We start from the raw sequence: 25,314 nt of genomic DNA, 5'->3' as shown, positions 1-25,314 counted from the left end.
TGATTTAAATATTTTGTTATAAAACGATATGAACTATCATAGAACCGTATGATTATAAATTCTTATTTAATAAATAACTATACAAAATATACTATTCCTAGAAAAATAGGTTGGTCTATCTTAACTTATATTACACTTTTTATTAAACTAACTATCGAATTGATAAATAACGTACCAAAAAATGTTTTGCACTTTCCTTAAATAAAAGCTACGAAATTACCTAATATGATTAACGTATATGTGAAAATTAATTATAATGAATAATAAATATTTGATAACAATTTTTGTATCTTAGTTCTTTTTTTAATTTTATATTATTAAAATATATTTAAAATCACATTAAATATATAATAAAAACATTTATAATTTTTCTTATATGTTATATTTTGAATTTTTCAAAACGTCTATAAATTATTAGAAATTTGAAGATCACCACTCTGAAAATTTTGTGATCAATAGATTTTTTTTTTGTCATAATAAGTTACAAATGATCATAAAATTGTATTAATATGAACTTTTATTTAATATTATAAGAAGATACACATTATTTTAAAACCATATGAGTAAAAAATATCATTTAATAATAAAACATATATATATATATATATATATATATATATATATATAGATTATACTATATACCATAAGATTACATAAATATTTTAATATTAAAACTTTCAATGAATTTTCAAAAATATTTATAAATTATAAACTTATTAAAGATTTCACATTGAAAATTTTGTTATCGATGATTTAAATATTCAGTTATAAAATGATATGAATGATCATAGAACTGTATGATTATAAATTCTCATTTAATAAATGACTATATAAAATATACTATTCTTAGAAAAATAGGTTGGTCCATCTTGACTTACATTATATTTTTTATTAAACTAACTATCGAATTGATAAATAATCTACCAAATTTTTTTTTGCACTTTCCTTAATTAGAATCTACGAAATTACCTAATATGATTAACGTATATATGAAAATTAATTATTATGAATAATAAATATTTGATAACAATTTTGGTATCTTAGTTCTTTTTTTAATTTTATATTATTGAAAGATATTAAAAAATCACATTAAATATATAATAAAACATTTATATTTTTTCTTATATGTTATATTTGAATTTTTCAAAACGTCTATATATTATTAGAAATTTGAATATTCCCACTCTGAAAATTTTGTGATCAATAAATTATTTTTTTGTTATAATAAGTTACAAATGATCATAAAATATAACGCATATGAATTTTTCTTTAATAAATATTCAAACTAAATAATATATATATATATATATATAAACACTAATGATTTAAAGCAACAAGATTGGCTGATCAATTTAGTCGTCCAGTTGAAATCTTTCAGAAGTATGTGAAAGACTAAAATCAAAGTACATATGGATTTAGAATAGTAGTTATATTTTACTAACCAAATACCGAAAAAACCGAACCGAACCGAAACCAATCTGATATCCGGATTGAACACCCGTAATCCAAATGAAGCCAAACTATTGTTTCATTCTCCAAAATATAATAAAAATAATAACTTAATCCCGCGCAAGGCGCGGGTCTTATCCTAGTGATATAGTAAATTCCAATTTTTCGTCTTAGTTCAGTGTATTAATAAATGGATCCAGGGATTCAAAACATAATCAGATTCACTTGTCTCATCAAAACAATAAACTCAGAAAATTATGTAACAATCTATATTATGTAAATACTTTTTGCAGTTATTATTATTTAGTTGATGTTATTATTATTATTATTATTATTATTATTATTATTATTATTATTATTATTCTGACGTCAGTTGAGCTCAGTATTTATCAAACTAAAAGTTGTTTATGCATAAAATTAAAATTTATGGAATGGGTTAGCCAATGCGTATGAGATTTGTTTTTGCCAACCATATATTGAGACTTAGTTACGTAAATAACTATACATTTTATATTCCAGAATACACAAAAATGATTGCTATTTTAGCACATATTTTACCATAAACAACATGATATTGTTTTAGAAAAAATAATTATAAATTTTGATTGGTTTTCAAACTTGCAAGTCGTGTTGTTAATTGCGAATTAAGAATAATACTGTTAAAGATAACGAAAAATTCCCTATTAAATGTAAACATATTCCAATACTAGTGTATTTCACCACAGATTCACATGGTTGGAGACAAAGAATATTTATTTAGATATAGAATATATTTATACGATATGATTTTAGTCTTGTCCTTTTGGCTTGAAGAGAGGTTGGAATGATTGGATCGACTTCTCTTCTTCTATTTTCCTCTTCCCTTCTTCTGTTCTTCTTCCACAGTGACCCACTTGAGTATCGAAAATAATGGGAAAGATAGGAATCTTTTCTCATAAATTCCCACTTACTAATGTTAAGTCACCTAAGTGGAACAATACTTTAAAGCTTAAAATAACATTATTTTAAACTAAAACTCTTTTTCATCTGACCAATTTATTCCTAAAATTAGTAATTGCTAATTCTGACTACATTCTGCCATTCACTATCCAAGGTTTTTCTTAATAAGTATAGCTGAATATTACGTTCTATAATTCCATTTATTTATAAAGCTAGGCGATTCATAATAAGAGTATTAAGACTATTTTTATAAGTAGATAAACTTTTAGCACATCATGGTGGTCCAAATAAATTTTACAAGACTCAAAATTAGTTTAGAGGACGAAAGTTGAAATGATATGCTGTAAACAAGCATATAATGATATAAATCATGCATTCGAGTGTAACGACATGGTGTTAACAACATTACAACAAGACTTAAGCATCTACACAAGAATATATATCTTTACTCACTTTTCATTGATTTAAACGGGTCGAAGAATCTCGTTACAAGAGCCTAAGAAGACCAACATTTACATTTTATCGAAAGGACAAGAACACATAAATCTGATGGTATCAAATCAACCATATGAGATGATATTCTCTTTTTCAATACTCAGTCCATTTCAGTTTAAACGATGTTTATGATTTTTTTTGCTTTAGAGTGATGTTTTTAATTTCTATGCAATTAAAATATAAGAAATTTTTTCTAGGATATCATTTTTAGTTTATTTTCACAAAAATATCTCTCAGTGAAGAAAAAGACAAAAATAAATTTTATTAAATACGAATTAATTAATCTAAACTTATGGTTTATAGTTAAGGGTTAGAGTTTTAGGGATAAGATTTCAAAAATTTTAAAATATTAAAAAAAATAAAATAAATATGAGCTATTTTAGTCATTTTTTTTCTTGAAAGTTATTTTGTGATAAAAACTTAAAAAATGACCATTTGAGAGAACTGCACTAAATATAATTTGATATTTATAATTATTTTATATTTAGTAGTATGATTTTAAACTGGTTGAATTAGATATAATAATTATTATTATTATTCCATGCAAAATGAAATAAGTTGAATAAAAATTAATAATTCCTTAATCAGTGTACAAAAGCGTTAAAATTAAGTATTTTGAAATGAAAGAGATACTAATCTTTTTTTAATAATTTGCAAATTAGCATGGAATAGGTAATTGTCCACTAATTTATTAATTATTCCATCTGTTTCATTTTGTCTTTTGTTAGTCATAAAACTATATATCAATCTGAGACGTTGAGACAGTGCAGAATCGTAGATTCAAAAGAAAAAATATCCCTGAGATCTTGTTTATCAGACCAACAAATCAGTTGTACAATTAAAAGTTCAGAAAATTAAAAACAAAATACTTTTGGAAAAACTGAAACTTTAAAACAGAAAAACTAGTTCACAATAAGTGTAAATATTTCACTTAAGAATTTACCGAGGAAATTCCGAGGAACCAGGGTTTGGGGTTTCAAAACATCGATTATTTTCGCCGTATTTCATTTCTTATACAATTATAATGCATACCATTGAGGATTCTTTGTATAGATGATCATAAACCATGAAATAACAAAATTTCAAAAATAATTGTAAGTATTCTCTTTACCGTTTGTTAAAGTGTATAAGTGTTTCTCTTATGTTGTATGGTTTTCGTTCATGCAATCGTAAAAGTGTTTGTTATTGGGTAAAACACCAAAGTTTGACTTCATAATCTGGTTAAGACACTTAATGAAGGTTATATACGTGTTATTCAATCCGTAAAACGTTGTTTTCGGTTTAAAACCCCAAGTTCCTCGGAATTTCCTCGAAATTTTCCGAGGGAATTCCGAGGAAAACTCTATCGTCGTCGGAATTTCCTCGGAAAATTCCGAGGAAATTCTGAGGAACCAGGTTTCCTCGGAATTTCCTCGGAATTTACCGAGGAAATTCCGAGGAACCAGGGTTTGGGGTTTCAAAACATCGATTATTTTCGCCGTATTTCATTTCTTATACAATTATAATGCATACCATTGAGGATTCTTTGTATAGATGATCATAAACCATGAAATAACAAAATTTCAAAAATAATTGTAAGTATTCTCTTTACCGTTTGTTAAAGTGTATAAGTGTTTCTCTTATGTTGTATGGTTTTCGTTCATGCAATCGTAAAAGTGTTTGTTATTGGGTAAAACACCAAAGTTTGACTTCATAATCTGGTTAAGACACTTAATAAAGGTTATATACGTGTTATTCAATCCGTAAAACGTTGTTTTCGGTTTAAAACCCCAAGTTCCTCGGAATTTCCTCGAAATTTTCCGAGGGAATTCCGAGGAAAACTCTATCGTCGTCGGAATTTCCTCGGAAAATTCCGAGGAAATTCCAAGGAAAAGGAATGTATAATCAAATCTCTAAATCGACAAGATCTATTCCGAGGAAATTCCGAGGAAAACCTTTCTGCCCTCGGAATTTCCTCGGAATTTTTAAAATCCCCCCAACGGCTCTCTAACGTCTATAATATTTCCTCGAAATTCATCGGTTTTTTCCTAGGAATACTATTTTCCTCGGTATTCCGTCGGAATATTCCGACGAACTGAATTTTCCTCGGTATTCCGTCGGAATATTCCGACGAACTGAATTTTCCTCGGAATTCCGTCGGTATATTCCGAGGAAATTCCGAGGAAGCCAAATTTTGTGTTTCCTCGGAATTGCCTCGGAAATTCCTCGGTATATTCCGAGGAATTCATTTTCCGTCGGAACGTCCGTCAGAATACCGCTGTTTTCTTGTAGTGATACTAGGGGAATATCATTTAAGGAGTCATTTTCCATTTAATTTTAAAAATCGGCTAATCATGATTCAACACAATAAAACATTTTTTTTTGGAATTTCCTGCATCGAAGCTCCGCTGTGTTTGAGCCGCTGCTAAGATTTTTTTAATAATTTTCTATGTTTTGGATCTGTCTTTCATAGTTGTCGAGCACTCAAATCCAAGCTTCTTTTGAGTGAGCCTCCACAACAACATTCTAATCCGTCATCACAACTAAAACTTTTCTTTTTACGCTATTGATTTTCTAGTTACTCATGTTCTTACATATGATTTGTGTAGAAATTCTATCATAACGACCACATTATGTCATTTCAAAGGTACTCCGGTTTTTTTCTTGGAAAGTTATCATTACCATGACTCACTGCAACAGAATCCAGTATCATTAACAGACACCTGTTTTAAAATCTTGTTGATGAACCTCTACTTGTTTTAATATCGACGTGTCGCGATGTCTTAGCCAAACTTGGCTTACTTAAAGTTCAAAAAAACATTTGCTTACTTTCTAGTAAAAGAATGTTAGATGTGGTGACACTGGATTTTTTTTTTTTTACGCTGGATTAGTTTATTTATACTCAGTCCGTTTCATAATATAAAATATTTTGTATAAATACACAAAATTAAAAAATTTATTGAAGAAAATATCATTAAAAATATAAACTAAAAACAAGTTAACCAAACATAAATAATGCAGTAAAATGTTATTGATTAACCAATTTTTTTATAAAATTAAAGTATCAAAATATCTTATATTTTAAAACATCAAAACTTCTCTAAAACATCATGGAACGGAGGAAATATTTACTTAGAATATTTGTTCAATTATTGATATGAGAGACTTAGTCTCTAATATGCTCACTCGAAATGGTAATAACTCTTTGAGCGTTAATTTCCGAATAATCGATGGATCAATTTTAGACCATATCAATGTGGAACATGTTGAAATATATGAATCGGCTATGATACTATATTAAGTCTGATATTCCAACCTAAAATATATTAGTGATAAATAAATTATCCCCTTTATCTTATATATTATTTATGATCTTTTCCAATTGATAGTGTAACCCCGAGATTCATGAGTTGTATCCAACCAGAAAATCATTGTATGTTACGAATGATATCATTATAATTTCATTTAAAAGTATATAAATTGTTCTTTATGAAATAAAATGAAACAAAATAATTAATTTTCTCATTCACTAAATTTACATATTCGAGTCACGGCTATTCTTTTTTTAGCCTTTTTACAATATATTAGTGTCACACACAAAATCAGATCATTTCTGGTTATTTCATATGTAAATTTGAATGTACTTTTTTTATCATTAGTTGGATCGACAATACCAATCTATAAATAGCCTTACCATGCAGAGTAACACAACTTAGTATAGTCAAATTCCGATGAAAAGACTACAGAAATAAACATTTAAGATCTAACTGGTGACCAATGAATGAAATGGAATAATGTATTCCTTATTATTCATTTTTTTTTATCATTTATAAGAAACAATTTTTTTCGTTTTTAGTCTTTTTCATTCCTTTTATTCTAGAGGAATATAGAACAAATTTGTTCATCACTAAAATTGATAAAGAATAATCTTTTTTTTCATTCTTATAATTTTATTTCTATGCATTTTTTCGTTACTCATTTCTAGTGTTCCTATAACGGTCACCAGGTAGACCCTTAATCATTTAATTAAAGATATGTAAATTTAATTTTTAACAAAAATTTTGTTATTTTATTTTACATAATGTTTTTTTTGACAAAGCCATAATATTATTATTTCTATCAGTTGTATAGTCTCATGATATCATTATTATAACTATCTCATTTCTATTTATAGAAGTTATATTTTTTAAACTGGATCGCGCTTATCCAACTTCCAAAACGGTTAGATGAGGCTGAGAATCTTTGTTTCAGCATGTTGCGTTCCGATTAGAAATGGAAATACAAAACCTGTTTTTGATTGGTTGGAGGCGTGTATATAAATCAACGTTTAAAATTGCTTGGCTTTTTTGACATAAAATTGTTTGGTTAAAAACGCATACAGATATATATGCATGTTTAATTCATAGTGATGTTGAAAGTAAATCGACAACTTTTTTTTTTGGTGAACGTTTTGTCTTAAATGGTTTGTTGTATTATGGACCTTTTTACCTTAATTTAATAACCTTGTTTTATGAGTTTTTTAGATAGGAAACTGACCAAAAAATGAATTCACAAAAATGGTTCAGATATATAGTACACTAGGTGGTATCCGCACCATGCGCGGAGTGAATAGATTAAATAGAGATTATAATTTTTAATCTATAAATATTAGAAAGATAAAAGTTATAATCACAAATATTTCATGTTATATAATGAAAGATTGAAGGACATTGTGCATGTTTACAAAAGATAAGTTTTGATTTTTTTTTTAACTTGTGTAATTGGTTAGGTGTAATTGGAGTAAATTTTATGAAAGTAAATCTATAATAATAATTTACAACTTGTGTAATTGGTTAGATTTTTTATTTTTTATTTTAAACTTGTTTAATAATGTTTCTCAAGTAAATCCCTCAAATTTCATGTGTGATTTTTAATTAGCCATGTGAATTTAAATAAATTTATAGTAACTTTCCTTTATTAATCGAAATCAAAATGCGTTTGCATATATCAGTTTTCTATTTTTTGGCTATTGCATAAATTACGGTCAAATTTAAATTAGCGAAAGAAATCAATTAAATTAGTAAGTTATTTTCATTAATTTAGCGATTCGATTATTCAAAAGTTATATAATTCAAGTAAATAAATAGGGAATCAATCGAAGAATTTAAATTCAAGTAAATAAATAGGAAACCAAGCCAAGCATTTAAATAAATTGCGGACTAAATAGAGATTAAAACTTTTAATTTATAAATATTAGAAAGGCAAAATTTATAGTCATAAATATTTCATGTTATATAACGAAAGATTGAAGGATATTGTGCATGTTTATAGAAGATAAGCTTCGATATTTTTTAAAAATAACTTGTGTAATTGGTTAGGTGTAATTGAAGTAAATTTTATGGAAGTAAATCTATATGAATAATTTAAAACTTGTGTAATTGGTTATATTTTTTTAAATTTTTTAAAAAAACTTGTTTAATAATGTTTCTCAAGTAAATCCCTAAAATTTTGCGTGTGATTTTTAATTAGCCATGAGAATTTAAAATAAATTTATAGTAACTTTCCTATATTAACCGAAACCAAAATGCGTTATGAAGATTGCATATATCAGTTTCCTATTTTTTGGCTATTACGTGAATTACGGTCAAATTTAAATTAGCAAAAGGAATCAATTAAATATAGAAATCAAGATCTATTGGATTTGATATTCAAATGCCATCAAAACAGTAATTATTTAATATCTTGGGTTGATTTTATTTACTGAAATTTAAATTCTTGGGTTGATTCCCTATTTATTTACTTGAATTATGTAACTTTTGAATAATCGAATCATTGATATTAATGGAAATAATTTACTCATTCCTAAAAAAATTATAGAAGTAGAATTTTCATATTCATATAAAAGTAGATACAAGGTAAATATATTCTTTTGATTTATAATATAAAACGTTTAATACCAAAACTTCATGGATTAATATGCACAAAAAATTAATGAATATGTTGTCTTCGATATACAAAACTCATGTTTATATAGGAAGAGCAACATATATCGGAGACAACATTTTTATATGAATGTTAATCACATATGAGAATGAGGTTAATTAATAAAAATACTCCTCAAATAATAAGAAATGGAAGTGATGCGTTTTCGTGAAATAGGTATTATAAGATCCGTGATGGTCACGCAAAAATATTGAGTGAAATATTATATTTTCGATTAAGGTAAGTATTTCAACACAATTGAATTTTGTTTCCTTTTATACGTTTTGAATATTCTTGTGTTTCCTTAATATTTTGACCAATTAAGCGTAGGTTGTAATTTGAAATATCGAGTTTGAATCGAGTTACTTGAAATTCAATTGTGTTTCTTTTTTCTTTTGACCAAATAACCAAAATATATCTGATATCCGTAACGTTTAATTTTTTTTTCCAACGTTGAGAAAAATGTTGCATTATAATTAACGTTGAAAAATATGTTCATAAAACGTTGGATTATAATACGTGTTCCTAAAATAAGCAGAAAATTGTTCTTAAAATTATTCTTGTTTCTTTAGTTGCATTATAAAGAAATTTGATATTAATTAAAAAATGTTCATAAAATGTTGCATAAGAATGTTCATAAAATGTTGACTCGGTTTCAAAAATGTTCATAAAACGTTGCATTATAATATGATTTGATCTTAGTTTAAAAATGTTCATAAAATCTTGCATTATAATTCACGTAAACAAAAATGTTCATAAAACGATTTGATAGATGTCAAACTTATTTTGTTGCCTTTTACAACAGAGTTAATATTCTGACTGTCATAAATGCCCGTTTTTTTCAAATTGGATTGTAATTGTAAGCATATAGTATAATGTATATGACCAATGGCATTTGGTTGTAATTATTCTAGGGAACAAAGGGTTTTTTGAAAAAAATAATGAGAATGCATGAGGTGATGACACATAGGAAATGACACTCATGTAATAAACACATGAGGCCAAAGTTTATTTCTTTGAATGTTCCTCCTTTAATAAGAAAGGGATTAAGAGCATCTCCAAAAATGAACTCTATTTTAAAGTTTCCAAAACTCTATATTTAAAGTTTAAAAGTGTTCTTCTCCAAAAGTAAAACTTCAAACTCAACTTCAAAACTATTTATATTTTATAATATAGTCCTTACATTTATCATAACTAATTTAAATTCATAAAACTTTTGTAAATAACTAGCACATATATAAACATATTACAACAATATTAATTAATAAAATATAAAAATTTAAATAAAAATAACTTAATTAATATTAAACTTAAAACAAAATATCATATTATTTCATAAAATAATTTTCGTAATGCATATATGATCTATTAGTGCATTTCGAAGTAAAAATGGCTCTCTTCATTTTTACTTTGTAGATTACGAACTAAAAGTTGTTGAAATCGGGTAATATTGATACTTGTAAATATATTAGATCAGAACAAGAAAGTAAAATAGAAACATAAAATATTGCTAAAGGCTAATTTATTTTCGATTATGTTAATACTCGTGAATATATTTGATATAAACAAGAAAGAATTGTACGAAAAAGACATCAAAACAACAACAACAACCATCTTCAGTTACACAAAAAAATTTGGACAATATTTAAAAATTTTGAATGTTCCGGATCAAACTTACCTGACTATTAGTGTTGTTGTAAACTTATAATATTTAAATTTGAGTAATATTTATGTCTTCATGTAATTTTTAAAAATCTTTTTGTTAAGTTTTGTTTTGTATATTATTGTTGTCTAAATCTAGCTTAAAATATTTTAAATCTTATTTTAAAGTTTTATTTAATTTTATGTGTAAAATTTAAAATCTGTAAACAAAATTAAAAATGTTTATGATATATAATTTTTTTAAGGATTAAAACAATAAACAGGAAAATATTTATAAATTATAACAAAGGTGGTGTGTGATTGTAGGAACCAAAATGCAAATAAAAATATGAAACTTCAAATTTGAAGTTTTGAATAGTGAAACTTCAAATATAGAGTTTCACTTTTCAAAATTTCAAATTTGAAGTTTAGAAGTTTTTTTTTTGAGAGCAAAAAACTTCATATTTGAAGTTATAGAATGTCTTTTGGAGATGCTCTAAAGATGTGAGGTTAAAATGGCCCAAAGACTACATAATTTACAGCAATATTCAGTTGCATGACTACAAGTTTATCGAAGCAGCAGCGGAACTAATGTTAAATACGTAAACTGCGAATTAACACAAGAGTTAGTTATAACAAAATAATAAATTCAAAAATTAGGGTTTGACAGTACATTCTTGACACGGTGAGCTCTTTACGGTATGTGGAGCCCAGCTCAGCTCGGGGCGCAATAACCTTTTCCATATCTGAAGAATATTCCACAGAATGTGCCTTTTCAATTTCCCATTAGTTTTTTCATTTCATTTATTTCATTTTGATTTTTATTGTTATGTATTTATTTTTTGAGCGAAACGACGAAAAAGAAACCGAATTATACTAATGTTTCTCCTCATTTCCAACATTTGTCTCTAATTGGTCTTCTAAATATAACAAAACTTGTTGGCAAAAAAGTATAACAATAATCTAAATCAACTTTCTATCTTCGTCACCGGTGAACTATACCCTCTCTGTTTTTTTTTAAATAAATCGTTTTACAAAAAAATTTATGTTCTAAATATACGACGTTTTCGGTTTTCTGTATAAAATTTATTAACATTTAATGTTATATGACCAATGATAATATACTTTCTATTTTATTATAAGTTAATTTGTGGTTATGTAAATAATTAATGATGTTTTTGTTTAGAAAATATAAAAAATTAATGATTTCTTAATCTATGTGTACAATTCTTAAACGATTTATATTAAAAAACGGAAAGAATATTTTTAATTTTAATTTACATTTATTAGCTCATTATGGTCAAATTCAGTTGTTAAATAGCAAAAGATTCTCTAATTATTATAGTATATTTCTGTATATATTAAGAAATTGTTTGGCATTAGTTCCAGTTTTTTTTCTTTTTTGACAGCGGCTTTCTTTCCATTTATGTTGTAGAAGAAATAACGTGACGTGGATGACAAATGACTCAGATAACTACTCAATACAATATTATCTCAACATTGAAGTTGAAACACATTCGATCGCTGACTGAACCCAACCAGAAGTTTATAGTTTCGGAGTTTGAACTTTTGTTTACATACAATGTTGCAGGTTGCAGCAGGCTGTCAAAGTTTGATTAATAAGTTATTGTGCTTGTCCATTATATACGAACACATGAACATTGATCTAATATTGTTACAAATTTAGTAAGGGATATAATGTAAGGTATGTAAACAAAGAAAACTGCACAAACTCTTTTGAGCACAACTTTTTGATTGGTCATGAGAGTTCGTTCAGTCTTCTATAGATGTCTTGTTGCTTTACAATCTACATGAACTACTTCAAATAGTAGGAACATTTCATAATTAATTTTTAGCTTTTGTTATTATAATAATTCGGTTTGTAGTAATTTACATATCGTAATTATTCTTTATATATATTGTCTTTACACACACATTACTAGAGGTAATAATACTGATACAACTAAATTACAGACGATCGGTTATTTTCAATATATATTACATTTCATTTATGCAAAACAATACTCTCTCCGTTCCCGAAAGTAAGATGTTTTAGATTTTTTTTTTGTTCCACAAAGATAGATTTTCTATATGTTTAAGGTACATTTTTATATTTTTAAGATACATTAAATAAAAACATTTGAATTGATTAAATTTTATTGGTAAAAAGTTATTGGAAAGTGTATAATAAAGTAAAAAAAATTAAATTATAAACATTTATTAAATTCTTAATACGCATGAACACTTTAGAAAATCTTACTTTCGGAAACAGAGAGAATAGTAAACTAGGGGTGGAAAAAAGTGGAATCCGAATACTGACCCAAAACCGAACCAAGAAAAAATAGATCCAAACCAAACTAAATTCAATATATATATTTAAATAGATTTTGCTTAAAAACTCAGAAAACATACCGAAGTTAAATCCAAACCGATTAAGTACTTAAAAATACTCAAATTTTCATTGATATCTAAAATGAGTATCTAAAACATGTATTAAGTACTTCAAATGAGTTAAAATACGAATACAATCTAAAACATGTATTAAGCACCTAAAATGAGTTAAAACATAAATATGTAACTTATATACTCAATTAATGTATATAGTATCTATCACAGATTTTCAAATTTATATGTTGTTCTAATTTTTTTTCTTTTGGATCTTTGAGGTTTTTAACTAATTTTAGAATTTTAATATACTTTTAGATAACAAAAACAAGTACACAAACCTAAACTTAACCCCAGTTATTGTGTATAAGTACCCGAATAGTGCTTAAATGTATGCTCTAATAATCCGAAACTTGAACAAACTCAAATAAAAATTAATGGGTACCCAAACGCTAGACTTTAAAATAGTGACACTGGCTACTAACATCTATGCATAATTAAACTATAACATGAAATGATTGTAATTTGGAAATGTAAAAATACATGAATCAAAAGTCATTAATCTATCATAACTATTTTATGTAAAAGAATATACTGAGAGATAGTATATGTTTTTTTTCAACTGACATAGTATATGTTAATTTGGAAAAATAGACAGCTATGCATCTGATAAAATATACAGCTGGTACTATATAATGTAACTTAAAACGGATATATACATAAAGTAAAAGATAAAAATTAGCGCTAATAAATAAATAAAACATTTAAAAATAGTTTGATAAGAAATAACGGTATAAAATAATAGTAATATCGTTTTCGGTGCTCTAGTTAATTCTTTCTATTGTATAAAATAAATGATACATCTTTACTCTTTAATCCTTACCGTTTAATGTGTTACCACTATATATTTAAACGAGGTATCCATTGAGGAGATTGATAGAAGCAATAAAATACTGACATGATCAGGTCGGGTCCTATTAGAACTGACCTAGATACGTCCGCGAACCATTACCACAACATCCCTTTTTTATTACATTTTATTGCAAATTTAATTGTATAATGTCTCACTGTATACGTTTTCTTTTGTCAAAGATTCACAGTATATAAAAATATACATATGTTATTGTCAGCAATTTAATGCGTTATCGAGTAAGATAATATAGTATTTATTAAAATGTACACACGAAAATTCAACTTAACTTGTTAAACGATTTTGTCATATTATCTATCTCCAAATAAAAAATGTAGAACTTTACTATACAGTGCGTATGCTTTTTCACTTGAAAAAGTAATGTTAAATATTTACATCATGCATTAATATTTTTAAAACATAATTAATTGGAAAAAAAACGTAAGTCTCATTCATCATCTCCTACAAAGATTTCTTTACTTTTTCTTATTCTCTCAAATAAAAAGTCACAACCTAAGTTTCTATCTCTCTACAAACAATGGCGTGTCTATATAAAGCAACAAGGTCGTCGATCCATAACGACCATCTCCATTAACCAACCAACCAAGAAATCACAAAAGACAATTTAAAGAGAGATCTTGACCTGATTCAAACACTTTTGAGAGAACTAATCTTTAAAGAGAGATCTTGACCTGATTCAAACACTTTTGAGAGAACTAATCTCCGATCAAGAACTCTTTCTTTTTGAGGATGAAACTAATTGAGAAGACGATGAACAAGTTTACCAAAGCTGAGGAGGAAGAAGATGATGGAAGCGAGGTCTTTCAGTCGATCGAAGTAGCTAAGGTTGACCAGAGCAACGTATCTCCGCCGCCGCCATTGGCTGATGCTTTTGCTACACCATTGGTAGAGGATTCCGCCGCGGGCGAGGAACTTAACTTGATTCCTCCGTTGAACTTCGCGATGGTCGACAACGGTATCTTCCGGTCTGGATTCCCGGACGTGTCTAACTTCTCATTCCTCAAGACTCTTGGTCTTCGCTCAATCATGTAAGCATTTAGATTAGTTGAGTGTATCTTCTATATAGAAAACATCAGAATTGCTGATTTTTAGGGTTTTTGTCCTTTTATTGTTTGTGTGAAAGATCTTTGTGTCCAGATGCGTATCCAGAGAACAACATGCAGTTCCTCAAATCTAATGGAATTAAGCTTTTTCAGTTTGGCATTAAAGGCTACAAGGTTTGTGTCTCCTTTTGCTTATTTTATTTTATTTTAAATTGGCACTTTCTTGCTACTAAATGTCCATTTATATTTGCTTGATCATTGTCTTGCTTTGTTATTCTAATTTTTCGGCTTTTAATTGTTGTATAAACCCTGAATATTGAAGAGGAAATGAAAATTTGTATCTTAAAAAAATGTGCAGTGTCCCCCAGGATTAGAGAACGAGGTTTGGTTGCATCTTTGGAACTCTAAGTGTCAGAAAGAGGGTTCCTATACAAATGCAAATTCGAAAACTTCGGTATTAATCTGAGTACTATATGGAAGATGGTTTCTAATCACAATTTGAATTGATTAATGCTGCTTAAATGTTCTTTAAGCTTGTCTCATCACTTAGTTTCATGTTTACATCAGAGTGGTCATTATCTTTGTCATGTTACTTATGATTTAGACTAGAAAAATGGCATTTCATGTGTGGATTTTTGTCTTGGAACCTTTTTTAAGAGATTATTATAATCCATATCTCTTATTATATATGACCTTCCAAGAAAAGCGTACACCAATCTTTAATGTTTTTTTCCGAAGGATGCTTTCTTGGCTCCGTCCCTAACCATTTACTTCATGGTCCCACTGTTTGTGTCTTCTTGCCTTACATGACTTATACCACCACTTGGTTCTTTATAAACTTGTATATATAAAAAAAATTGATAATGGGCTGCGTCAAGAAAATGCTGAGCTGCTTGATACAATTGTTGTCAGAGATCCACTACTCGAAAGTGTTTACTTTCTTTTGTGTGTTTCTATTGATACGGTTTTCTTGGTTCATGTTAGTTGCGCGTGCACTTTGCACGCATGAATGGTATCTTATGTAATCTTGAGAAAAAGAACGAAAAAAGTGTTTCTTGAGGCAGCACAAGTTGTAGTTGAAGTAGACAATATACCTCAAGCTTTTTGGTTTTGGTGGTGAAAACTAGGAGAAAGTGACTTGGGAAAAATTTGTTAATGGTTAAAATTATCCACTTATCAACTGGTGGTAGGTATGTATCTAACCAAAGTTGGAAGTGTGAAAGTGATTGTTTAGTTTATTGAATACCTACCTACCTGAGGTTGATCTACTCTATGTTTTTGTGTGGCTTATCTTTGGGTAAAATGACTTAATTTTCGTTTCAGGGAAATGTTGGTAAAGGGAGGTAGTAACAAAAAAACTTGAGAGTAGAGTCGTTAACTAGGTTCCTTTGTCGTAACTTTTTACATTCCGAGCGCAGCCATAAGAAGCAATCATACATGCTACTTTGTTGAAACAAACTTGTGATGGGGCGGAAGGTTTTGTTATTTTTATCTAGACCATCTTTATAAACTGATATTAAATATACTTGTGGCAATATGATGTTGTCGTACTCTCTCTCCCACAAACTCAGCCTTGTGTTTAAATTAAGCTTTTAGACTAATAATTAGGTAAAGTGGCTATTTCTCGTATTATATCGTTGGAGTGATTTGGCTAGATGGGTACTGGATATTCTACATTCACATATTTTCTTTGTTGCGTTTCTCTTGTTACAATCTTTTTATTGACTAAGATTCATTCCATATGTTGGGTGTGACAACTCTCTAGCTAGCTAGTCTTCATAAGAAATAATTTTCGTTTTCATAATTGGTTGCTTTTGATGGACCCTCGATGATCTCGTGCGTATCTTTGGCTGTGCATGCCTAACTTTTAATATATGAAGACATAATGTATATATACTCCACAGCTCTTTTACAATACTACTCTATGGAATAGCCAAACCAGTCCTGCTTTCTGTCAGTTTAAGTCTAGAAGAACGAATTAATATAGCCGACATTTCATTATAATTTGGATAATTCTATGGCTTATGTGTAAGGCTTGGCTTATTAGACTAATGACTTTCTAAGGTACTGATAGTGTGAAATATATTTTCCTCATTTTTACAGGAACCATTTGTAAATATCCCAGATCATAAAATCCGTGAAGCACTTAAAGTCCTTCTCGGTACGAATCATAAAAAGCCCTAAAAGATATACTGAAGTAAAAAAAACATGTCTTTTTTTTAATTTGTATCTAAACATTTTGTCATCTTTTTTTAACTTTTCAGACGAGAAGAACCATCCACTTCTGATTCATTGCAACCGAGGAAAGGTATGTAAAATGTTGAAAAGCAAGCTATATCTCCTTAGAGACGAGTATCATATCTTCCTTTTTTTTACTCAAAACATTGGTTTATTTATGATTGATTGTGCAGCATCGGACAGGGTGTCTTGTTGGGTGCATGAGGAAACTCCAGAAATGGTGCTTGACATCAATATTCGACGAGTACCAGCGATTTGCAGCGGCTAAAGCTAGAGTTTCAGATCAAAGGTTCATGGAGTTATTCGATGTTTCGAACTTCAAGCAGATACCAATGTCTTTCTCTTGCTCTAGTAGCTAGGTAGAAGCATCAGCAGCAAACAACAACAACAACGTCCTTAGGTTTGATTGATCAATCAAATCGGTCAGTACTCTCTTGAGCCATTTTCGTATTTATTCATATATAGTGGAATAAACAAAAGGAGGAGAGCAATCATGAGTAACAGGAGGAATATTACCAGCATTCTTCTTGTTTTTGTCTTTGTTTCTCTTTTCTCCTTATTCAGTCAATAACTATAATAATTGGAAGAAGAAAGAATAGATTCCTTTTCTTTTGATTCTTTTGTATGCTAATAATGTAATGTATCAATATGTACTCAGTGTAAGCATTCTGCAAGATAAATATAATTATAGATATATTTTATATAAATTGAAAATGTTCACTAATATATAAGTACGAAAGTCTTGAGTTAACGAGCTTAATTTTTGTTTTTCATCGAGATCATAAAGCTCGTGTAAATGATAGCGTGGAATTATGACTTGACCTATTCAAATTGAAGATTGGCTAAGTGTGAGAAACGATGGCACATGACCGTATGACTGGTTCAGACATTAGTCTCAGAAAACATTTGTTTTGACTAAATTTTAAAGAGCTAATATTCACAATTTATGGCTTTTAAAATTGAAAGAAAATTATTAAAATTAACTTTAAAATATTTATAGTTCTTAAGACCAGTCATATGTTAACGACCGGAGTTACAAAAAAAATCCGAGTAAAGGTGTTCAAATGTTTCCTTTCAATCCTATCTATATACATTAGTACGTAGTATGTATATATACATCATCCTTTGGCTGATTAGGGACTCATGTTTTCTGGCAACAAAAATATTCACGTGGAAAGTAAAACCTCTATCTATATACACTGACAACCTATCATTCCCGGTTTTTTTTTTTTAAAAAGAATCAAGATTCTGGTGTTGACTTCTATGCAAGGTGCAACTTCCTTCTCGTATCATCTCCCTGCCCAAATAATCAAAACCGGCGTGAGAAACGCAGCTAAAAAGCCAAAATGAATTTCTATTGAAAAAAAAAAGATGAAAACTTATGGCATGGAGAGAAAACTCACTGTACGTTGATGGTTCTTAGACCTGTCATGTTTTGAGTCTTTAGACTCTGCTCTCGACGTTCGTCCACGTAGTCTCTTGATAAAGTCTTGTATGTGGTTATATATACTGCAAATTCAAAACCATAATAAGCACACATGTATAAATGGCAAAGCGTCTATAGTGTGTGTGTGTGTGAGAAACTACTTTACCTAAGCCGATGTTTGTTACAGGCAGCAAAGAAGGCTACAAATCCGTTTAATATGCTCCTGACAGCACGAAAAACCTGAAAGTTTTGAATTCAGACAAAAAAAACATTTAGAAATTGTAAGGATTTAGATTCTCTTTATTGTACTGTACATGCATTGTTTACTCACATGAGAGAAGAGATCGTTCCAAAGCGTACGCCACATGGAGACTTCATAAGTCTTCACAGCCGCTTGAGAATCAGATGCAAACTGCACTAAGCTGCTCATGTACCGCCACAAGTCTCCGAGAACATCGAATACGTACGAGAAGGATAAAGCTAAACCGTTGGACAATGCAGCAACCACCCTGATCGGTGCATATAACACTTCCCATAAGATCCAAAATAGAGGCAGCAACACAGTATTTACTGCAAAAGCATAGAAAAAAATTAGGATATTGATTACGTGATGCTGAAGCCAACGGTTTGTTTCACTTACTGATGTTCAAAACTACTGATACGACCAACCAAACAGGCAAAAGCACCACTTCCACCACATCACCAACGAGGTTGCAACCAGACTCGACCACTATCCAAACCACCGAGACCAAACTCAACACCGTCTCCGCAAGCGAGTTCCACAGCGGCAGGAGCAAACCAAGAACCTCCAAAAGAGGATTAGCCAGAGGCATCACGAGCAAAGAGACAAACGACTGCATCCCACGCGCCATCGTCAGACCCCACCTGACAGCTTTCTGAACGTTGTGGAGAAACAGCATCGTCCCCAAGTACTTTATCCTCGACACCATGTCCCACGTTTCGACCCAGTCAAAGAGCGGTCCGCAGAGACGCGACGCGGTGGCTTTGAGGACGGGGACGTTCTTGTAGAGGTCGTAGAAGCCGATCACGACGGTGATGACTGATATCATCACGTAGAGCGCTCTGGCGAGAAGACACATCCAGGGACGGTAGAGATGGCAAAGGCAAGGGTAAGACTGGAGGAACAAGACCCAAGAAGGGAGATTAGCTTCGAGTAGAGTGAGCAAGCGTATGTCTGACATTATAACCTCTCGGAGTTTGAAGGGGAGGTCACGGTCGCCAAACCTAACGAGAACTAGGACGTCTTTATACTGTGTTGCTTCGATGATGGTCTCATCACCATCAGGGACATGGCTTTCCCAGTGGTCGAACGAGTTGTCTTTTCTTCTGGGTGTTTCCTCCATATAGTCAAGTTCAACTCCGTTTGTGATTGCTTTACTTACTCTTCTTCTCTTGTATGGTCCAGTGAGAGGCGGTGTGTGGGGATCATTTTCATCATAATCTGCAATAGAGTGGTCAACGCTGAAGACACTTCTCGAACAGCAAGGAGAGTCAGTTTCCACTTCATCATCAACAGGAGAAGCTTTTGGGAAATCCACTGAAGCGTCATGAAAAACATCTCCTGAAAACGTTACAGTACCGTATAAGCCTATTTGAGATAGAGAACAATTGTATCAAGATACCCTTATGAAAACTGATAATACCTTTGGATGGATCAAGATATTCCCTCAAGCAAGGCCTTTCAGATTTTGATCCAGAGAACCATTGAAACATATTTGTTGCAGCTTCATCGATACTCTCAAACTCCCACCTTCGCATCATCTTAGCTTCTATAGCAAGAGAAGTGTCTGTCTGCATAAATATATAAGAAACAATGTCAATCTGACCAAAGCAGTGAACAAGTGCAAGGAGGAGTTACCTGTAGCTCATTCAAGTAACTGATACCCCTCACATTGGCCCATTCAACTTCAAAGACGATGAAACCGTAAAAGGTCTCGTCCAGTTTCTTTGCAGGCAATTTCTTGTTAGAAAACGTCGTGGCATCGATCAAGGAGAACCATTTCTTAAGGTTATCCGTTTTCTTAATGTTCTCTTTAGGCAACTTCTCCTCCTCATCATCCTCCTGGTTCTGCTTTTTCTTCTCTTCTCGACCTTTGTTTGCAAAAGGGGAGCGTCTATACTGCAAAAAAAAAAGAGAGAGATAAAGGTCACTTCATCATATCTTTCATCAAAGAGAAATGTAAATGAGGCATCTTGTTACAACATTTGTAACCACTATCTGCCACAAGTGAGCAGATCGGATGCCAGGGTTAGACCATGGCTGGTTGTCCACGAATATGTACATCTTTTTACTTTTATTCCCCAAGAAAATGCTCAGGTCTGAAATATATGATTGCATGTCTCTGAAACCAAAATAAAAGAAAACATAACCAGATAAGCAGAGAACAACAGGCAAATAAGATATGACAATATATAGCTTAGTTTTTAAAAAAACTGAGTAGCTATGATCAGGTTAAGAGCACAATCAACTTCACAAGGGAGATGTTTAAAGACAATAACACCAAGAATTGATACTACTTTCAGACTCATGAAAGAAACATAAAAAGCCAGGTATCAGAAATCTACAGGACACTCAGTTATAATTTAAAATCAAGATATGAAAAGAAAGAAAGAAAGGAAAAAAATATGATAAACTTTATTATAATTATTACCAGAACCAAAACAAAACAAAACATGTTCTGTCTGGAAGGCGGACACAACAATGGCTGAAACAGGACCTTGTAATAAATTATAAGCAAACACCAGAACAGGGAAACAGAAAAAGGTCAGTAACATAAATACATGTTCATAGACATGAAGCTGCAGAGAATCAATCATTGAATTTACAAAAAAAAAAAAAAAAAAAAATCGAAATTCAAACAATTAAGAGAAGAAAGTGATCAAAGATAGAAAGAAAGTTACCCGATCTGGAGACTCGTCAATGGGAAAACACATTTTGTTTCTTCACCATTCCCCATCTTTAACACCCGATTGATTGCACTCTAATCTCTCCGATTAAACATCAAAATTGATCTCAAAATCACTGAAAGAGAGAGAGAGAGAGAGACATAGCTCAAATTGATTAGAATCGAATCAAAACCGCCCACCGGCTAATAATAGCAACCGGAGAAATCTAAACGACCATGAATGTAGCGACAATCGCAAAGAAAGTAAACGAATAAGAAGAAAAAAAGAAACAGAGGTTTGTGTCGGAGAGAATCAGCAAATAGAGAATTTGAATTTGTGAGGAGGAGGAGAAAGAGAGAATTTGGGTTTACTTGGAATGGAAGAGAAGGGTAAAATGGTAAATTTGGTAGCCGAAGAAGACGGAGATGAGAAGGAGGTTTATGGGCGCCGAGGGGTCGTCGGTTTTTATCTGACACCGCACCGGAGCACGTTGATTAGAGAGAAACAGAGAGAGCTTATGGGAATATATAAATAAACGCGTGGATAAGGTCCTTCCGTGGCTAGCGCGTGTTAGTTTTTACTTTCTACAAATTACATAAAGTTCCGTTAAGATTTGATTTCTCTCAAATTTATCCTTTCTAATGGATCTCTTCTTTTTTTGGTCCTACAAATAATTGATTTTCTTTATTTTTAGAATTAAGTGGAAATAGAAAGACTATCGTTGTCGAATCTCAAGGTTTTTATGATCATGTTTTTTGTACATTGGGAAATAAATGCAAAAGAAAAGATTAACTATCTATGTGCGTTGAATCTCAGGATATATTTTCAGGATTATTATATTGGAAATTACATGAAGAAATCAATACACAAAATCAGGTGTCTACAATTGAGAATTACGCATGTCAAAAGGTGATTGTGATATGACATTCTTGAAGCAACCGTTTTTTGGCTAAATAAAATCTCTTCTTTTTTTCTTCTAACGTAAATATCATTTAGAAAATGAACGTTGAGGTTACAAGATGTTGTTAAATAAGTTGTAAGATCGCTATGATTGATTACACGGCAAAAAAGTTTAAAAACATGTAATCAAATGACTATCGAAGCTGAAACCGTTCTGCGTGGAGACGAATATGACAACATATACGATACAATCTTGAAAAGTTGGATGAAAGGTCGAATCGAAATGGACAAGAATAGAGAGACCCGAAGACTAGAGATCGAAGAACACAATGCTAGCAAGAAGTTGTTTCAATCTACAACCTGAACAATTACCTTTCTCAGAGAAACATAGTCAAACCCGCTCAAGGACTGCCCTCAAAGTCCGGGATAGGTAAGATCTGAACCTAATTTCGGCAAAGACGGAACAACATGTACCACATGTGCTTAATAGTGCTCAACTCACCCAATCGCACAGCCGGTTAAGGGTAAGGGTGCAGCATCACCACCTCCCGGGTCTTACTTCCTCCTCCAGCCACAAGGTGCGACCCCAAGCTCCATGCAATCAAAGAATCTCCACAGCCTCACTTGATTAAACCTACAAATCAATTACAGACTCACAAGCAACGCCAATCAACACAAAAGTTGAAAAATAAGAGCTAATTAAAGCATCATTCATAGCAGATCACCTAGCTTGACTCTATGAGGAAGCAACTCAACAACGAAGTTTGAGGTCCCGGGACCCCTAGCTCAGCAGAGCATACCCAGATTACCTTGGATCGAGATGGCAAGAAACGACGTTTGGGGCCACCCCGTCGAAGTAACATAGATGTTGGGAGAGGATAGACGTTCACCGGTGGAGAGAAGCAGCAGAGCGCCGGCCTAGTCGCTAGAAAAGCCAAGACACTACACAACCATCTCGGAATGGAACTGAAGCCGGAGCTACAAATTCGCAGACGACCACTAGCAGAACAGAGACTCATCACCAACGGAAACCTCAACGAAAAAGAAGATGGACTATGTGGGAGAATCGATCGCGGACCCTCTCGCAGTGCCTAATGGCACCGGAGAGGAGGGGCGGAGATGAAAGTTGAAGACGACGAGTGATAGGTTTCGAGAGAAAATAATTGGGACACGTTTGATTGCTAAATAAAATCTAGAAAATATTCTTTATTTAAGTTGCAAGATACATCAATATTCCACGCCGGATGTTAATTCGTTTAATTGAATTGCATGCATACTTAGAATCTTGTTTTCGTAAAATGTTTTCTTCATTATATGATATTTACAGTTTAGCAAAAAAAAAAAATTGCATACCAATAACAATAAAAAAAAGTAAAAAAAAACCGGGGGAAGGAGTCGACTGAACATCTCAGCCATTGGCGGAAATTTCCCCCGCATCCGATCCCCAATTCTTGTTCACCCCGGCATACTGGAAATAAGTCATGAACACAATATCGTACATAATAAAACTGAAGTTTGATTTTTATTTTTAAATATATACTAGTGTACACTTTCATGTAATATAGTACAATACTCGTACGTAAAAAACTGCATATGACATATTCTTAACGAGTTAGGTTTCTTGACGAGTTAATGTCTCGAAATATAGCATGAATTCTAAGGAGTTATATTCAACTAAGAGTTTCAAATGATTTGTATTAAAATGACAGATACATTGTTATTTAAACGATTTTTTTAAAAAAACATTTTAAACTCCAGTATTATTGAACTTGTCATTTTAACAAATATATTGAAATCCATTGTTATTGAACAAAATTTAAATTAAAGATTTTAGAGTGTTTTAAATGTTTTTAGGGTGTTTTAAATAGGTTTCTTAGTTATAAAAATAAAAAATTCAAATCCCATAATTTTCGATGAGATTTTAAAGTTTTTTAACGAAAATCACACTAAATTCTAATTTTTACTTAAAATCATTTTAAAACTCACTAAAATCAAATCACTTTTAATTTCAGATTCAATACACCCCTTGAGAAATATACTATTTTTTTGTATGTTAACAAAATGTTCTACACATCATGTTAATATATATATATATATATATATATATATATATTATTTTTTCTTATTTTGCATATCTCTTACTTAATTTTAATGGATAACTACCGTATATATTCTTCACATAAAAACCCTCGTACAAATTCACATTTATACCCAAACCCTGAAACGAATTATCAGATCAAATGGTATAATGGACAATTTAGCTAAGGAACTTCATATCTAATGGATGCAATTCAGTGGCGAAGCCACGTTGATTACTAAGGGTGCACATGCACCCAGTGTATTTTAAATATTTAACATTTTACACTAGAAACATAAGATGCAGCTGGTTAATTTGGTTATGGTGCACCCATGATTTTCGAACAACCTGAGTTCAATACCCCTAGACTTTTTTTATTAGTAATTTTGCACCCAGTTATAAAAAAGTCTAGCTTCGCCTCTATGCATGGTGTTTGGTACTTTTGGAGATCGGTTGATTTGAAAACATTAACATTATCCTTCCTGCTGTACGCAAACTAGCTAGTTTCCTTATATTCAAGCAAGTTAATTACATGTGCTTTTCTAGTTTTTGAGTTTATGAAAGAATTTCTAACAAAAGAAATGAAACCAAAAATGGAAAGTTATTTGTTTGGTGTTCTAAAGATCACACTCTTCTGAGCGCGTGAGGATATATGTACATGAGGCAATAACAAATCAAAATTTGGACGTATGTGATCGATTCTGGTTTCGCGAAAATACAGAGATAGCTTTGGTTAGCGCCGGTTTATAATCTTCTACCGTATCTATCTACATGGGAGAACTACGTAATAATTGAGAAACATTGAAGTGATCTTGTTTCTCAATATTATATAAATGCATTATTGCGAAGAACACGTGACATTACATGCATTATAGTATACAAAACAATAAAATGTGTGTTGCTCAGCATGAGTTTGAGATTGATATCAACCAATATTCAACTA

General features: G+C 30.7%; 3 protein-coding genes across 8 annotated transcripts in view; 1 reads left to right on the top strand and 2 right to left on the bottom strand.

Moving 5' to 3' along the window:
• The window catches only part of LOC117134085, a 905,201-nt gene that overhangs the window by 57,914 nt on the left and 821,973 nt on the right, over positions 1–25,314 (bottom strand). The gene's annotated exons all lie outside the window — the stretch shown is intronic.
• LOC103867587 (tyrosine-protein phosphatase DSP2) lies at positions 14,452–17,768 on the top strand. 2 transcript variants are annotated; one of them, XM_009145665.3, is made up of 6 exons: positions 14,452–14,808; positions 14,904–14,997; positions 15,182–15,277; positions 16,927–16,984; positions 17,088–17,131; positions 17,235–17,768. In XM_009145665.3, exons 1-6 carry the CDS (start codon positions 14,510–14,512, stop codon positions 17,418–17,420), a joined length of 777 nt encoding a protein of 258 aa, XP_009143913.1. In that variant the 5' UTR covers positions 14,452–14,509; the 3' UTR covers positions 17,421–17,768. The 2 variants fall into 2 exon arrangements, with proteins under 2 accessions (XP_009143913.1, XP_009143914.1); XM_009145666.3 differs by lacking the exon at positions 15,182–15,277.
• LOC103867586 lies at positions 18,107–24,248 on the bottom strand. Of its 5 annotated transcripts, XM_009145664.3 has the most exons (10): positions 21,766–24,247; positions 21,410–21,530; positions 20,712–20,850; positions 20,367–20,627; positions 20,152–20,299; positions 19,128–20,069; positions 18,819–19,057; positions 18,654–18,727; positions 18,465–18,570; positions 18,107–18,358 (listed from the first exon to the last, which is right to left on the bottom strand). In XM_009145664.3, exons 2-10 carry the CDS (start codon positions 21,463–21,465, stop codon positions 18,323–18,325), a joined length of 2,001 nt encoding a protein of 666 aa, XP_009143912.2. In that variant the 5' UTR covers positions 21,466–21,530; positions 21,766–24,247; the 3' UTR covers positions 18,107–18,322. The 5 variants fall into 5 exon arrangements, with proteins under 5 accessions (XP_009143912.2, XP_033147629.1, XP_033147630.1 ...); XM_033291738.1 differs by lacking the exon at positions 20,712–20,850 and having other exon boundaries at positions 20,367–20,622; positions 21,766–24,248; XM_033291739.1 differs by lacking the exon at positions 20,712–20,850 and having other exon boundaries at positions 21,766–24,246.

Source organism: Brassica rapa, chromosome A05 (genome assembly GCF_000309985.2).
Source record: "Brassica rapa cultivar Chiifu-401-42 chromosome A05, CAAS_Brap_v3.01, whole genome shotgun sequence".
Lineage (NCBI taxonomy): Eukaryota > Viridiplantae > Streptophyta > Magnoliopsida > Brassicales > Brassicaceae > Brassica > Brassica rapa.
This window is presented reverse-complemented; position numbering and strand designations above follow the sequence as displayed.

Coding starts and splice junctions, on each gene's coding strand:
- LOC103867587 (XM_009145665.3), top strand. CDS start 14,510: ATGAAACTAATTGAGAAGACGATGAACAAGTTTACCAAAGCTGAGGAG. Junction 14,809..14,903: donor CTTGGTCTTCGCTCAATCAT/GTAAGCATTTAG, acceptor TTTGTGTGAAAG/ATCTTTGTGTCCAGATGCGT. Junction 17,132..17,234: donor TTCATTGCAACCGAGGAAAG/GTATGTAAAATG, acceptor TTGATTGTGCAG/CATCGGACAGGGTGTCTTGT.
- LOC103867586 (XM_009145664.3), bottom strand. CDS start 21,465: ATGGGGAATGGTGAAGAAACAAAATGTGTTTTCCCATTGACGAGTCTC. Junction 20,300..20,366: donor GTTACTTGAATGAGCTACAG/GTAACTCCTCCT, acceptor ATATTTATGCAG/ACAGACACTTCTCTTGCTAT. Junction 18,571..18,653: donor TGTAACAAACATCGGCTTAG/GTAAAGTAGTTT, acceptor TTGAATTTGCAG/TATATATAACCACATACAAG.